General features: G+C 39.3%; 1 protein-coding gene across 5 annotated transcripts in view; it reads left to right on the top strand.

The window, feature by feature from the left end:
* The window catches only part of PCCA (propionyl-CoA carboxylase subunit alpha), a 363,650-nt gene that overhangs the window by 204,171 nt on the left and 141,658 nt on the right, over positions 1-17,821 (top strand). For all 5 annotated transcript variants that reach the window (XM_044927096.2, XM_025262608.3, XM_025262607.3 and 2 more), the window contains 2 exons: positions 1,366-1,476; positions 10,352-10,460. In XM_044927096.2, the coding sequence (XP_044783031.2) occupies positions 1,366-1,476; positions 10,352-10,460 (220 nt within the window). The remainder of the gene's footprint in view (positions 1-1,365; positions 1,477-10,351; positions 10,461-17,821) is intronic.

Genomic DNA, 17,821 nt, shown 5'->3' with positions numbered 1-17,821 from the left:
GATTCTTCTTACAGCCAAGTGGAATTTCCTTGTATGGACAAACCACATTTTGTTAATTCATTCATTTTTGATGGCTATTTAGACTGTTTCGTTTTTCACTTTGTAAATAAAGCTGTTAACATCTGTGTGTAAGTGTTTGTATAGGCGTATGTTTTTATTGTAACTTGTGTAAATAGTTAGGAGTGAATTATCTAATCATATGATGAGTGTATGTTTAACTTTTAAAGAAACCTTCATACAGTCCAAAGTGGAAGTAAACCAAAATGTACCAATTTATTTCCCCCCTCCCCCCATCACAGGTTGTGACAGTCCCCACTTGTACCACATATCTATTGACACTTCATATTATATTTTAACTTTCAACCACTTAAATTAGTATTTGGGTATATTTCCATATTTTTTTTTTTACAGTGTTGAACATCTTCTTGTGCTTGCTGGCCATTTGTGTATATTTTGTGAAATGCCTGCTTATATCTTTTGATTATTTTAACAAAAAATTGTTTTTTAATACCAAAAACACTTTATATTGTGGTATAACCAACTAACAATGTTGTGATAGCTTCAGGTGTATAGTGAAGGGACTCAGCCATATATATACATTGTATCCATTCTCTCCACTCCCATCCAGACTGGCGCATAACCCTGAGCAGAGTTTCATGTGCTATAGGATAGGTTTTTGTTGGTTATCCATTTTCAGTATAGCTGGTGTATGTGACCTCGCCTCTTTTTTTAAAGCCTGGTTTGTTTATCATCTTACTGTTGTAATTGTTCTTTATATAGTCCAGTTACAAGTTCTTTATTTGAAATATATGTTGTGAATATTTTTTCTGTCTGTAGTTTGCCATTTCGTTTTCTTAACTAAATCCTTTGAAGAGCAGACTTTTAAATTTTGATGGAGTATGATTTGTTGGTATACTTATTTTTATGGTTCATGGGTTTTGTGTACTATCTAAGAATCTGCTCCCTACCTCAAGATTTTTCTCCTTTATTTCCTTTTGTAAGTCTTATAGTTTTAGGTTTGTGACCCAATTTGAGTTAATTTTTATGTATCCTGTGAGTTAGGGTTGAGGTTCATCTTCTGTTTTTCCCAAATGCATATCTAGTGGTTCTCCCATTTATTGAAAAGACATTGATGTGTCCCCATTAAATTGACATGGCCATCATAGGGTTCTTGAGTTTATATTTAGTGTTTTATTGCTGCCTCAAGTTCAGATATTTTGTTATCACTTGAAATCAAGGAGATAAGTAATTTTGCCTGGTTTTTGGTAGGTCATAGGACATTAATAATACATTTATGCATATCATAGGAATTATATTTTTAACTGACTCATTGATTTTCAAGTCAGTCTGTTATTTTATTTTTAGGTGTTACACATAATATCGCATTGCTTCGAGAGGTGATAATCAACTCACGCTTTATAGAAGGAGACATCAACACTAAATTTCTTTCTGATGTATATCCAGATGGCTTTAAAGGTTTGTATATATTGAAATATTTTAGTGTATTAAAGTTATTATTTTTTATACTTTATTACAATGGATGCTTTCTTCTGTTCTGAAATTAGGGCTTTTTGCCTATCTTGTGCTTGATACTTATATGTTAATACCTAAGAGTATCCTAGGCTATTGACATTCACGATTTCGAGTATTCATGAGTGACTCATGAATGTGTAATAGTCTGTAATTTTGTTGAGTGAGAAATTCAGCTAGTTTGTGGAATGTTGTCTTTCTGAAAGCCAATACAGATTTGTATTCCCTGCTGATAAGAATATGTATAGGATCTCTTCTTTAATGTTAACACTGTATCTTTATGAAAATGAGCACTGAACATTTCAGACTACCAGGTGCTATTCCTATTAATGGAAATGGAGATGTCCAAGAAGATGAAGGTTTTATCCTGAAAATTGAGTTTTGAGTAAAGTAATGAATGTTCTGTGAAAGTTAGCACTGCAGGGTTACCCGTGAGTGTTTCCGGGGAGCAGCAGTTACTCATCGGGTGAGAGGCAGAGAAAAGCCTTGAGTGAGCATCAAAAGCACGGTTAACGCGGTACTAAGACGCTGACAGCACTCACTCAAGACTTACTAGGAATGTTCAAGTGAGGCCAGAAAGCTCTCCATGTGCTTCTCATGAGCTTGGTACATATGAAGCTTAGATCTTCTCTCACAATGTTTAAGTGTGCTTCATATCCATTTAAAGTGTTTTAATATATAAAATGACTCATTCATTTTAGGAGCTGTATGTAGATTCAGGCCAGCTTCATGTAGAGATATTAAATACATTTACATAGCAATTTCTTACCAAGGAATTTATTATGGAGCGTTTGTAAGACTAACTGGGGATTACTGATTTGATTGTTCTTTCAAAACTCTAGTGTTATAGGCCTTTATCATTAGTACCAAGAAAAATAAAGTGTTTTATTTCAGAACTTGAAACAAAGACCAATGAGTCATCATGTTCTTTTTCCCGAACTTTTGAATTTTTAGAAGCATAAATTACAACCTTAACATGATTGCACTTTTCTACTTATGTGATTATTTCATTAATATCTCTTGGTTTCATGAAGTCAAATGCCACTTATGTTTTTGCTTTTTATTGTATCCATACAACTAAAGCAGACCCTAAATAAATATTTGTCAAATTAATGAAAGGAATGGTGCTCATAATGTAGGTGAGAAGGTGTCACCTTGACTATTTTGAATTAACTGTATGTGTATTCAGATTACAAATTTGTTTCGATCCTAAAGTTTTGGCTTCTTGTCCTGTCTAAAGTTTTAATTAAAAGTTGTTGTCAGTTGTGAAGTGGACTTGGATTCCCATGTGCTTTTGTGGCCGCCTGGCTTACATGAAACAGTAGGCAGGAGATGACAGATCAAAATACTGTGTGTGTACATGGATGTTTATGTATACATTTACACATTTATACATGTGTTTATGCATATTTGGTGTCATATCCCATTACTATGGAGCACTTAAAGTTTCTAATTGGAGTTGGGTACTCTGTGATATATATTTAGCAGCAATTGAAAATGTTCCAAATTCTCAAGAGAACTCAGAAGTTTTCTTAAAATCAAACATTGCGGTTTGTTGTAATAAGCTTAATATATTACACTTCTTTTTTGGGACAGGATTATTAGCACAGACACTATAATTCTGATTCTTATGCATAATAGTTTTTAAATTGTGGTACGTTGTTAGAGGGCCTTAGCAATTTTTAATTCAGCCTTCATTTTACGTATAAGGAAACCAAAGCACAGAAAGCCTGATAAAGCTAAATGATCAGTGACATAATAAAGCCAGAAATTAGAGTTTTTTACTTCTGTTTTAATAGTCATTCTGTTGTGCTAGAATTCAAATTCATAAGTCACAGACGTTTTCAGGATATGCTGTGTGTTGTCACATAGGGACTTGAGAAGCGCACACCTGTGTTTGGCATTCTGAACGTCTGCCGCTGACTGTGTTCCTTCATATTGTTTTCATGTCAGTTCTTTCTTCTCTGAGTGGCTACTATATCTCCTCCTCCTTCTTCAGATGATTTTACCTCTTCTTCCCAATTTTTCTCCATAGAAGGTCCTAAATATATTAAACTGTATCATCTTTGATTGTTTGAAATATGTGCCTGAAAGAGACAGCAGGAAGTGGCAACTGAAGTTAATCCGGGATCTTATCCATATGTTTGAGGCTGGGTCATTTTGCCCCTTTGGGATTACCCATCTGCTTCCCATCTGTCCAGCTACCTCAGACGCTGTTCATAGGCTAGTGCCTGTTTTATGACTGCATTAAAATTTTCTATTATGTATGTTTATTATCCCAAGTTTATTTGTAGACTAGGACAGTGTTACTTACTAAAGACTCTTAGGCTGAACTTTGAAAAGATTGTGTCTAAAATTTAAAAATAGAATACACAGAATTTGTTTGTCATGTCAACTTATTAGATGCTGATGTTGAAAAGGTATTTTCCTTTGATTCTGAAAAGTAAATAGAAAATGGAGGAGTAGATATTTTGACTTTGTAATAAAGGGAAAATGAAGAAGAAGATACTTTAAGAAATATTTCATTTAGCCTAAAATGGCAATTTCGGACTTATTTCTCTGCTGCCTTGCTGCACTTGAACCACCAGCCCTATCAAATTATTAGACATCTTTAGATATCTAATTATTAGAATTATTATCCCTATCAAATTATTAGATATCTAATTTCTATTAGAAATTATTAGAATTATCTTTCTCTTCTGAAAAGTTGCAGAATGTTTAGAAAACTTTGATTCAACCCAAGAAGTCTACCATTAAATTATACTTCTCTTTTTTTCCCTCTGAATTTAATCATGTATTTCTGTACCTTTAAAAGTGTTAAATACATGACTGAAGTGTTGCCTTTAAAAATTCAGTCATTAAAATCATTCAACAAATAATTGGTATATGCTGTAGAAGAAAATCAAAGAGAAATAATGTATCTTCCTCATCCTTAGTGTGGTTATATCATTAGGGAAATAGACCTGTAAAGAACTAACTACACTACAGGACAGAACAGAAGGAGCACTAAGGTGAAGATATAAGCTGAGTGTCTTAGAGCAGAGAAAAAAGAAACCAGTTGTGATCTGGGGAGTCCAGGATGGCTTCAAGGGTGAGGGAGTGTAGAACGTTAAATGCTCCCTCTGAGGACTCTATTCTGCAGGTGCTGGGGCCACAATACTGCCTCAGGAGAGACTCTGCATGTATCTCTTCCTGATCCTCCTTTGATGCGATGTTGGTGGTTTGAAATAAGCCTTGGAGAAGGTATTTACAGTTAGGGAATTAGCACGTGCTTTTCACTGGGGCTCTTTTCCTTCCCACGTCCCAACTGGTTATTAAACTTTTGGGGGCAAACCACTGCCTGCACTTTGACCTGCTGATCACAAGCACACAGAGCCATCTGCATACAAGGGAGAGGACTTCCGCAGCCAGGGAGGAAGAGCCTAGAAGAATCCCTGAGGACAGGCAGTCCTCAGTTTTAGACCTGCGGGCATCGGCTCTTTCACTGTGACAGGGTGACTGTCTTCTCCGCCCTGGCCAAGGCTTTGAGGTTCTTCGCGGTGGAGAACAATGAGGGCTTCCTAGGTGGCGCTAGTGATAAAGAACCCGTCTCCCAGTGCAGAAGACATAAAGACGGGGGTTTGATCCCTGGGTCAGGAAGATCCCCTGGAGAAGGAGATGGCAGCCCACTCCAGTATTCTTGCCTGGAGCATCCCATGGACAGAGGATCCTTGTGGGCTACAGTCCATAGTGTTGCAGAGTCTGACACGACTCTGAGGGACATGCCCTGAGGGACGTCAGGCAGAGAAGGCAGAGGATCAAGTGAAAGTGGACATAATGTGGTGATTCCTTCTCTCCCCAGCCCTGTTCTCCACTTGGTTCCCAGAGTGCTGGCGGGCAAATAGCTACAGGCACAATAGTAGAATATCTATCCCAGAGAAATCTTACTGCTGTTTAGTTGCTAAATCATGTCCGATTCTTTGCAATCTCATGGACCGCAGCCTGCCAGGCCCCTCTGTCCATGGGATTCTCCAGGCAAGAATACTGGAGTGGGTTGTCATGTCTCCTCCAGGGGATCTTCTCCACCCAGAGATGGAACCCAGGACACCCAAGTGTCCATCTTGGCAGGAGGATTCTTTACTGCTGAGCCACTAGGGAAACCCTTGAGAAATCTAACCAACCCTTAAAGGGATTACCCAAAGATTTCCCCCAAACAAAATGACCCCCAGACTACCCTACCCATGAGGCCAGGGGTCGGCCAAGCCGCAGCCTACACGTAGAGCACGCATGGCTCAGGGCCAGGACACCTGTCAGCACTGTCTCATATGCACGGCCTTAAAATGGAACCCCCAGGAAAGTGTCAACCACAGACGGTTGGAAGAAAACCACTTAGGAGAACACAGATGAGGCTTCTTAAAGCTAGGTGGGTGGGTAATAGCAGGGGCTTCACAGAGGCCCTCAACGAGGTGCTGCATCAGGGGCTTGACCTACAGTAACCACTGGAGTGGAGAGCATTGACATTGTTGAGGGCTCACGGCTTTGAAGTTATCCCCCCAGAAGGTTAAGAAAGTCTGTTGCTCATTTGTGTCTGACTCTCTGCAAACTCCTGATTGCTTACCAAAAAATAGATGTTAGAAAGATATTTGATATATTCAGTAGCCACTTGGTAAAGAAACTCTTTTTAATAACGCATTTCTAATAAAAGTAAAAGTAAGCCAATTAAATTTGATTAAAGGGCTGCTTACTGAAAACTAATAAAAAGCATCATTTTACATGATGAAATGCTGAAATCATTTCCCTTAAAATCAGGAATGAAATGAGGTCAACTATAAAATTACTATTATTATTAAACACTGTTATAAAGGATAAAAAAGGAAAAAAGGAAGTAGTTAGTATAAATATTTTTTGAAAGAGACTTTTTCCCCCCAGGTATTATTATATTCCTAGAAAACCCAGGAGATCCTAGTTTTATTAATAAAAACTTCTAGACTTAATAAGCGAATTTGGCAAGGTGGCTGAGTACAAGAAAAGTATGCCAAGTCAGTGACTTGTGTGTAAGCTAGGTTGATACGAAAATAGAAAAAAACCAAACCTTTTCATATTAACCATAGTATCTTGTAAGACTGTAGAGAAAATGAAATGGGGAAGACATAGAACCTTTGTGAAGATAGTTGTAACTGGAAAATCTTGTCAAGGAACAAGAACAGAATCCGAACAGATGGGTAAAAAAATCAGTTATTGTTTGGGAGACTTGGCATTTTTGGGAACTGGTCTTACTCAGATTAATACACAGATTTTATGTAGTTCCAGTTAGATTCACAAGGCTTACTACATAAATCATGTTTAAAGCTTATATGTAATCATAGATTTCTGAGACTAGCCAAGATTATGTGAAAAGTAAAGAGCAAAATTGGCTTCCATATATTAAAACATATTGTAATGCCTCTATATCTAAGAAGTATAATGTAAAGGATAAGTATTCTTGTTTATGGTAGTATCTCTGGTACATTGTCTTTCTGGACCTGAATACCCCTCTTTTGACATGGCCAGAGTACCTCAAGAGTGGTCAGGACATTTATTTAATGTTTTAGGATGTCTAAGGGCTTCCCGAGTGGTTCACATAGTAAAGAATCTGCCTGCAGTGCTGGAGACCTGGGTTCGATCCCTGATTTGGGAAGATCCTGTGGAGGAGGGCATGACAACCACTCCAGTACTTTTGCCTGGAGAATCCCCATGGAGAGGACCCTGGTGGGCTGCTGTCTGTGGGGTTGCAGAGTTGGACATGACTGAGCAACTAAGCACGGTACAGGATGTCTAACTGCAGTCTAGATTGGTGATGTACAAGCAGAGGAGGGAATAGAATTATTCAATGTTACTTTAGATTGGAAAAGTCCAGATCTATGGGTGGAAGTCACAAAGAAGCAGTCTCACTCAGTATAAGAAGTAACTGGCTAATGATTCAGAAATCCTTGTAAGAAGTCTTCATTTTCCTGTATTGGAGGAGTTCTGTGGGTCATATATAACCATCTGTCCCACACCGCAGGAGAAGAGACAGCACACTGCACTGAGGATGGAGTTGATGATCTTCGTAGCCCTTCTCTATTAAAATTACTTGAGATTCTTTAAAAAACTGTAGAAACAAATTGAGTTGAGTAGCAGAAGTCAAGAAGTTTTTAGCACTCTTATACCAAATTTATTGCATATTTATCACTGGCAAAATTTGAAAATCTGTTCTGCTATCAATAAAAGGGTTAAAGTTGTTATGCATTATATCAGTTTGCCTATGAGATGTGATGGAATTCTATTTTTACTTGGGAACCTCCTTTCTCAATATTGCCTGAGTCAGTGCAGCTGGTAATTTATTAGACCAAGTGAAACACAGGTTACTGCAGGGAAGCTAGCTTGAAAGGCAAATGAAAAAAAAAAAAACCCCAGATCTTTTCATATTAACTATAGTATCTTGTAAGACTATAGAGAAAATGTAATAGTGAAGATAGAACCTTTATGAAGACAACTGTAAAATCTTGTCAAGAAACAAAAAAATGCAATCTGAACACATGGGGAAAAATCAGTTATTGTTTGGGAGATTCAGCATTTATGAGTGCTGGTCTTTCTCAGATTAGTATGCAGATTTTATATAATTCCAGTTAGATTCACGAGGCTTACAACACAAGTGATTTAAGAGCTTAAGGATACCTTGTTTTGCCTTTTTTTCCCGCTCTGTTGGTGGTGATATATGGCGTGCAGATGTGTCTAGAGAAGAGACTACTTTGTGAACCACTGTAATAAATGTATTTTACATCATGACTTAGGATACACACGCTCTGGATTATAGTGTGAGCAAAGTGCTCTCATAAGTTTTATTGCTGGTCTGACCCACAAACTGGTTTCATGAGCTACTACTAAGTGGTTTGTGTTACACAGTTTGATAAAAATGAGTCAAAAACAGCTTGTATTCAAATGAGATCAGGAGACATGTAACTTCAGCATCACTCTGGAGCTTGTTATTAATAGAAATAAAGATGACTGGGCCCCACCTCAGGCTAACGACCAATCATGCTCCCCAAGTAGAGCATGGGAATCTGAGCTTTAATCCAGGTGATTCTGATGCTCAGTGAGGCTTGAGAAGCACTGGTCCTCTTCATACTCCAAAGAGCCTTTGTGGTTATATATTTGCCATGTTGTAAATTGGGCTTTCCTGGTGGCACTGGTGGTAAGGAACCGACCTGCCAGTGCAGGAGATGCAAGAGACGTGGGTTTGATCCCTCGGTCGGGAAGTTCCCCCTGGAGAAGGAAATGGCAACCCACTCCAGTATTCTTGCCTGGAGAATTTCATATTTTAAATTAAAACTTAGGAGCTTTAAAAATAATTATTAATTCATTTTCAAAGTAACAATAATAAATTCATTATATGTTGACATCAGAGGAATGATACCATCACACATGTTATGTCTAGGTCAGGGAACCTCCACCATATACTCCTGAGAAAACTAGAGGGGGGAACGAACAGAAATCCTAGCATTATTATGAAAATAGTTTTGACCTTGCAGACCCCCAAAGGGTTCTTGGGGACTCCCTGTCGTCCCCAGGCCATCCTTTGAGAACTGCTCTTGTAGATGGTATGTTTTTGAGAAGACCAAGCCAAATTTCTGTAATCCTCATGTAGGGTAGTTTGATAGAATCAAAGTAGAATGTTTCCATCACTGCTGAAGGGTTGGGTATGATTAGGAACTTTTCAAAGCCTGTAGGAATGTGGTTTATTAAGCCATCAAGGGTTCTGATAGATCTCACATTATGGAGCTTCTAGGTTTGTCTCAAAGAGGAATGGATTATCAGGTCTTTATACTCTAATTGTGAATAGTTTTAGTCTCATTTATATTTTGAATACTTTCTTAAGACCTAATGTTGAAATTGCTTCATTTCTTTCTGATAAATTTAAATAACTACCTGATCGTTTTTTTCTGTTTTGAATTGTACAAGTGGCATCTTAGTGCAGATGACCACTCATATTGGCTGTGCTGCAGCATCTGTGAAGTCTATCATCTTTGTATAGCACCGTGGTAAATAAATAGTGTTAGACATTGTGGTGAGGTTACAGAGCTCACAGGGGTGTGTTAGCCCCGGCAGACCCTGGAGCAGCTGATCCTGCCTTGACTCTCACACGTCTTGAGGAATTTCTGCACATAGAGCAGATTCTCCCATGAGCCACACTCTGCCAGGCCGGGGCGTCTTCCCCCGGTTGTCAGGTGAGGCCTTTGCCCCCAGGTCCAGCTGTATGATGGTAAGAAGAGTGAATTCAAGAGGGAGAGAGAAATTGGTTGGTTGGTTGGTTGGTTGGTTAATTGGGATTCAAACCCTGACTGGGATTTTAGAGCCAAGACAGTCACGTACTTCTTTTCTTTTCATTCCTCACATTAGAAAACATGGCCCTGTCACTGTCCTTGACCGACAACATGCCTTTTCCTCACTTTATCTTCTCTCTCCTTAGAAGTAAAATTGGGGTAGGGATTGATAAAGGGAAGCAGCTGTGAGGAGCCCTAAGGTTTTCTTAGAGATCTATGTTGCTAGTTTGGTGGGTTTTTTTTTTTTTTTTGGTAATTGTTTTGTTCTGTGCCTCTGTTTAACATCTTCTTTCCCAAATTAGACTATAAGCTTGTGGTGAGCAGGGGTTGTTGTTTTATTTAAATAATCTTGCTCCGTCCTTTCCCCTGGTACAGCCTAGTCCCTGGTACGATACTAGCTCCATAATAGACGTTTGATAAAATGCTTGTTTGAATGACGAATAGTTCTGTAATATAGAAGGAAAGATGTTAACATTATGTACATGATTGATTTCCCTCAGGACACCAGTTAACAGAGACTGAGAGAAACCAGTTCCTGGCAGTAGCATCATCCTTGTTTGTGGCATCCCAATTAAGAGCACAGCATTTTCAAGACCATGAAAGTTCAAGGTATGTGAAACCATTTAAAACAGAATAAATGAGCAGAGAAACTTGGGCAACATTGAGGAAGGCACTCTGAAATCTTATAGGAAATCCGTTCAAATAGTTTGTATTTATTACTTCTGTTTTCTTACTCTGTTAATTTTGAAAAATGTATTGAGAAGGGGGATAGTACTAAAACATAGGAAATAATCTGAACAGGTAAAATTATGTGTATAAGAAACAAGAAAGAATTAACAGCAGATTGAGTTAGTTATTTGTGAACCCTAAGTGTACCTTTTTGCTTCCTAATAATCTAATAAGCAAAAGGGAAAACCTGCTTTATACCAGGGCAAATGAAACAAAATCATTGTGCCATTCATGCTTCTGAATGACAGGATTATTTATTATGAATGAATGTGTACCTCTTAGAGTAATCCTGCATTATTAGCAAGTATATCCATTACTTGTTGGAGTGAAACGGGTAATAAAATTGTGTTATATCAGCTCCTTTTCTTTTTGCTTTTCCTCAAGAGGAAGGGGCTTCCCTGGTAGCTCAGTTGGTAAAGAAGCCGCCTCCAATGCAGGAGACTCTGGTTCGATTCTTGGGTCAGGAAGATGTGCTGGAGAAGGGATAGGATACCCAGTTCAGTACTCTTGGGCTTCCCTTGTGGATCAGCTGGTAAAGAATCCACCTGTAATGCGGGAGACCTGGGTTTGATCCCTAGGTTGGGAAGATCCCCTGGAGAAGGGAAAGGCTACCAAATCCAGTATTCTGGCCTGGAGAATTCCATGAAATGTATATAGTCCATGGGACTGCAAAGAGTCGGACATGACTGAGCAGCTTCACTTTCATTTTCAAGAGGAAGAATAATGATTAAAAGAAAAAAGATGACAGGTGACCGAGCAGGTCTGAAGGGCACAGATCAGAAATTCAGGTTACCCCTGAAGAATTAGGTAGAAAGAAAACAAAATTGGGCTTAGGGTGTATATTTATGGCTAATGTTGTTTTACTGAGAAAATCTTTTTTCTTTTGTTATTTTTTAATTGAAGTTTAGTTGATTTACAATGTTGTGATAATTTCTGTGGTACAACAGTGATTTAGTTATACATATTACACACATATACATATATATCATTCTTTTTAACTGTTCTTTTCCATTATAGAATATTGAATATATTTCCATGTGCTATACAGTAGGACCTTGTTGTTTATCCATCCTGTGTATGAAAGCTGACACCTGCTAACCTACCCCCAGCCTCCCACTCCTTCCCTCCCTCAGTCCCTTCCCCCTTGGCAACCACAAGTCTGTACTCTGTGTTTGAGTCTGTTTCTGTCTCATTAGATAGGTTCATATATAAGTGATATTATATGGTATTTGTGTTTCTCATTCTGATTTACTTAGTATAATCTCTAGTTGCATTTATGTTGCTGCAGATGGCATTATTTCATTCTTTTTTATGGCTGAGTAATAGTCCAGTGTGTGTGTGTCTGTGTGTGTCTCTGTGTGTGTGTCTGTGTGTGTGTGTGCCTGTGTCTGTGTGTGTGTGCGTGTATCTGTGTGTCTGAGTGTGTCTCTGTGTGTGTGTCTGTGTGTGCCTGTGCCTGTGTGTGTGTGCGTGTATCTGTGTGTGTGTGTGTGTCTGTGTGTGTATGCACCACATCTTGATCCATTCATCTGTCCATGGACATTTAGGTTGCTCCCACATGCTGTTGATTGTGAACAGTGCTACTGTGAACTCAGGCGTGCATGTATCTTTTTGAATTATAGTTTTGTCTGGATATATGCCAGGAGTGGGATTGCTGGATCACATGGTAGTTCTATTTTTAGTTCTTTCTGGAACTTCCATACTGTTTTCCATGTAGCTGTACCAACTTACACATTCCCAACAAGAATGTGGAAGGGTTATGTTTTCATCACTTCCTTTTCAGCATTTGTCATTTATAGATTTTTTTTAATGATGGCCATTCTGACTGGAGTGAGGTGTGGTACCTGATTGTAGTTGATTTGCATTGATTTGCATTTTTCTAATATCAAGTGGAGAGTGGGTAAATAAATGTGGTATGTCTTTATGATGGAATACTACTTAGCAATAAAAAGAAATGCGGTATTGATACATGAATCTACATGCATAACCCTAAAAAGAAAATCATGCTAAGAGAAAGAAACCAGTTAAAGAAGACTATACAATGTATAATTTCCTTTATTGGAAATTTATAGAAAGAACAGAAGTATAAAAGACAGAATAAAGGTCAGGTGAAAATTGCCTGGGCGCAGGTGTTAACATCACAGAATTACACCCTTATACAGTCTAGGTCCGAAACTATAAACCAATAATTATTTTAAATATGTTAGTCTCTTAAATTATATAGAAAACAAAGCATGAAATTGCAAAACAAAGATAAAATGGTACTAGCTTTCACTCTGGTAATTTTTTTTTCCACTCTAGTAATTTTTAAATGATGTTGTTTAGTCGATTCTTCGTGGTCAACTCTCTGTGACCCATTGGACTGCAGCATGCCAGGCTTCCCTGTCTTTCACATCTCACAGAGCTTGCTCAAACTCAAGTCTATTTACTGAGTCAGTGATGCCATCCAACCATCTTGTCCTCTGTCGTCCCCTTCTCCTCCTGCCTTCTATCTTTCCCGTCATCAGGGTCTTTTCTGAGTTGGCTTATTGGAAAAGTTAAAATGATATTAGCTTTTACACTAGTAATTTTTAAATGTATTAGGCCCTTAAATCATGTAGAGAACAAAAAAGTGAAGTTACGAGCATTGTTGCAATAATACTAGCTCTTATGATTGTCCATATATGTCCCTTTACTGAGATATTTATTTCTTCACGTGGCTTCTTGGTACTGTGTAGTGTCTTCATTCCACTCTGCTGGACTCCTTTTAGCATTTTTTTTGCAGGGCAGATCTAGTTGTCGTAGACTCCCTCAGCTTTTGTTTTATCTGGGAAGATATGAACTGCTCCCTCACCTTTGAAGGACATTTTTCCTGGATGTAGAATTCTGGTTGACAAATTTTTTTTTTTTCTTTTAGCACTTTGAATATATCAGCCCAATCTCTTTGGCCTCCAGAGTTTCTGATGAGAAATCTGCTGATAATCTTATTTTCACTTGAAGATTCGTCCCTCTCTCAAGATTTTGTTGTCAGCACTTGAAAGCTTGACTTGGGTCTTTGAGTTCATCTTTGGAGTTTGTTGAGCTTTTTGAATGTGTACGTTCATGTCTGTCATCAAGGTTGGGGTGTTTTCGGTCACTGTATTTCAGATATTCTCTTTGCCCCTTTCTCCCCTTCCGGGACTCCCACGGTGTGTATGTTGGTCTACTTGGTGGTGTCTGCACAGGACCCGTAGGTTCTGTTCACTTTTCTTAAACCATCTTTTGTCTTTCTATTCTTCAGACTTGATAATTCTATTGTCCTATCTTCATATTGACTGATTTTTTTCCTTTTGACTGCTCAGATCCACCTTTGAATTACCCGAGTGAGTTTTTCATTTCAATTATTGTAATTTTCAGCTCCAGAATTTCTTTTTCATTTCTTTTTAGGTTTTCTGTCTTTTTATTGATATTTTTATTTTGCTTACACATTGTTTTCTTGACTTTTTCCTCCTTTAGTTTGTTTAGCATCTTTAAGACAGTTTTAAAGTCTTTTTCTATTATATCTGCCATTAGGTCTTTTTCAGGGATAAATCTGTTGATCTTTTTTTCCGCTTTGAGTTGGCCATACTTGCCTGTTTATTTGTATGACTTCCGATTTTTGGGTTGAGCATTGAACATTTTAATCTAATAATGTGATGACTTTGAAAATCAGATTCTTCTTCTTCCCCAAGGTTTAGTGGTTTTCATTATGGTCTTTATCATTTTGCTGTTTTGATTGTTGCAGACTGTCTCTGTGCCAAGGATCAGGCCGAGATGTAAACTTAAGTTCTTCTGAGGTCCTTTCTTAGACTTTGCCTGGGCATGTGCGGTCACTTGCCAGTTTTCCTTGTATATGCAGTTGTTTTAGAACATCTTCGCCTTTAAGACCTAGCTCTTGAAAAGGGGGAAAAAGAAAAAAAGGAAGGGGAGTGGCGGTTAGGGATACACTATACCTTTAAATCTCCTGGAAGTCATTCCAGCCAGAGGAGGAGGAGCTTGCAGCAATGCTGGAGGTACGGTAACAATGGCTTCCCGCTTCTCTGTCTGCTCCTCTGTGGTCAGAAGCAGCAGTTATCAGTTCAGAGCTCAGATCCTCAATATTTCAAGGATAGGGTCCATTTTTGCCTACCCCGGCTTCCATAAGCTGTGTGCAAGCTACTCCAGTGAACACACCCACAGTTGCATGCCAGGCAGCTTGAGGGTAGGAGGATGGGGAGCTGCTACTGTACTAAAGCTGAAGTTGACCAGAAGTTATCACGATTTACCACCTGAGCTGCCTTCTGAAAGTTACAAAGTGGAGAACTCTCAGTTCTGTTAGACAGATTCTGCCAGTGTGATTGTTGTCTAGGTGGGGAGACAGACTCTTGGTGCTTTCTACCTTTTCTGTCATCTTCCTAGACTCCTCCTCCTGTTATATTGCTATTGAATTCACTACCTTTTGGACTTCCCTGGTGGCTCAGATGGTAAAGAATCTGCCTGTAATGCAAGAGATCCAGGTTCGATCCCTGGGTCAGGAAGATCCCCTGGAGGAGGGCATGGCAAACCACTCCAGTATTCTTGGCTGGAGAATCCCATGGACACAAGAGCCTGGTGCAGTACAGTCCGTAGAGTCTCAAAGAGTTAGACATGACTGAGTGAGTAACTCTCTCATTACCCTTTAGAAGTTGGGGAAAAAAATATGTTTATGAAATATGTAAGCCAAAATTTTGGTTATGTAGATAATTGTGGGCATACTATCGAAATAACATTATTTTTGCTGAGTTTCTATTGAACTTACCATTTATTAAACAGACCCGTTTATTGTAAAGTTGCCACCACCCTAGCAGCAAAGACCTATAACATTTATACCAGTCTTTTAGACAAAGCATAATCTTGTTTAGGCAAAGTGAATTGAAACTGTGTTGGCTTATTTGCTGAAGAGGTCCCCGACACCAGAGTTGATGTAAGCTGGTTGCCTCTTCCCATTTTAGCTTCACAGTCGTGTTTTCACTTCACGTTCACTATGGCCTGGGAAATGGAGACCGGAGTTGGCCTCCAGGTGTGGCTGCGTGTGGCTCTGTCATGGAGCTGTTTTGCCTCCAAACCCAGTAGCCTGCAGCACTTCCTTTGTTCTGCTTGTTTTGGCTGCTGATCTTATTTTCCTAGTTTCTCCATGGATGGTATTCTTTCATCATTTATGACCTGGAAAAAAATTTAATAATATATGCCCCTACTATTTGGATAGTAAAAAGATATTGCATTTTAGCAAGAGAGTAAAGTTAATGTCAGAGACATATAACAGTTTTGCTTTGTCTAATAAAGCAAATTAAGCTTTTGCATAAATACTTACTGTCTTAATATGGAATTATTTTGCTTTGTAATCCTTCTTTTCCTAAACACTTTTCTTGACAGAAGTGAATCATTAAAAGTTGGGTTGAACAATCGCTTCATGTTATTCGAAGATGAAATGATCTTGTTGGCATTGCGGTTTAGTATAGTCATTGGTTTCACTATCTGCTAATGATTGGAGGAGAAACTAGTAAAGAAAATAGTTTCCTTCAGGAATCTTTGATTTAGTTTTGATCAGAATGCCTGTTTTCCTTGTTGTTTAGTCGCTCGGTTGTGTCCGACTCTTCGTGACCCCAGTGCACGGCAGCACACCAGGCTTTCCCGTCCTTCACGGTCTCCCAGAGTTTGCTCAAACTCATGTCCACTGAGTCCGTGAGATTCAGATGTTGTTCACAGGGCAGAATTCGCCTTTCTGCACTTTGACGCTCCTCTCACTTTACACTGGTTCAGGTCCAGCTCCACCGCTGCAGTCACTTTTTACGTGATTTCAAAAGGAGCAGCCATAGAACCTCCTGAATCACTGGGATGCTTTTGGATTTAAGTAACAAAGCCTGATTCAAACAGACACATCTCACGTTGAGCAGGAGGCTCTGAGACTGGAAAGGACAAGGCTCGGCACGCACATCTGCTGGCGCTGCTTCTTTGTAGTTCCTTAGCCCTGCTTTCGTCTGTGCCTGGGCTTGGTCAGGAGGCTGTGATGACAGGGCAGCTGTAGAAGTTCCAGGAGTCAAATCCAGATCATGTGTGTCTCTAGGATGGGAGGAAACCTCTCCTGGATGTTACCCAAGCAGCTGCTTCTCGGTTCTCATTGACCAGGGAGAACTCATCCTGTTCCTAAACCTATCACTGCAAAGGGAAATGGATTATCATGATTGGGGCTTGGTGTGAAATAGACCTGCCTCTTGAGAAATCTGTATGCAGATCAGGAAGCAACAGTTAGAACTGGACATGGAACAACAGACTGGTTCCATATAGGAAAAGGACTACATCAAGGCTGTATATTGTCACCCTGCTTATTTAACTTATATGCAGAGTACATCATGAGAAACGCTGGACTGGAAGAAATACAAGCTGGAATCAAGATTTCCAGGAGAAATATCAATAACCTCAGATATGCAGATGACACCACCGTTATGGCAAAAAGTGAAGAGGAACTCAAAAGCCTCTTGATGAAAGTGAAAGAGGAGAGTGAAAAAGTTGGCTTAAAGCTCAACGTTCAGAAAACGAAGATCATGGCATCCGGTCCCATCACTTCATGGCAAATAGATGGAGAAACAGTGGAAACAGTGTCAGACTTTATTTTTTGGGCTCCAAAATCACTGCAGATGGTGACCGCAGCCATGAAATTAAAAGACGCTTACTCCTTGGAAGAAAAGTTATGACCAACCTAGATAGCATATTCAAAAGCAGAGACATTACTTTGCCAACCAAGGTCCGTCTAGTCAAGGCTATGGTTTTTCCAGTGGTCATGTATGCATGTGAGAGTTGGACTGTGAAGAAGGCTGAGTGCCGAAGAATTGATGCTTTTAAACTGTGGTGTTGGAGAAGACTCTTGAGAGTCCCTTGGACTGCAAGGAAATCCAACCAGTCCATTCTGAAGGAGATCAGCCCTGGGATTTCTTTGGAATGAATGGCGCTAAAGCTGAAACTGCAGTACTTTGGCCACCTCATGCGAAGAGTTGACTCATTGGAAAAGACTCTGATGCTGGGAGGGATTGGGGGCAGGAGGAGAAGGGGACGACAGAGGATGAGATGGCTGGATGGCATCACTGACTCGATGGACGTGAGTCTGAGTGAACTCTGGGAGTTGGTGATGGACAGGGAGGCCTGGCGTGCTGCGATTCATGGGGTTGCAAAGAGTCAGACACGACTGAGCGACTGAACTGAACTGATCTGAACTGAATCAGCTAAAGTAG

This window comes from Bubalus bubalis, chromosome 13, assembly GCF_019923935.1.
Source record: "Bubalus bubalis isolate 160015118507 breed Murrah chromosome 13, NDDB_SH_1, whole genome shotgun sequence".
NCBI classification, from domain to species: domain Eukaryota; kingdom Metazoa; phylum Chordata; class Mammalia; order Artiodactyla; family Bovidae; genus Bubalus; species Bubalus bubalis.
Note: the sequence above shows the minus strand (reverse complement) of the source record. Positions and strands in the feature narration are given on the sequence as shown.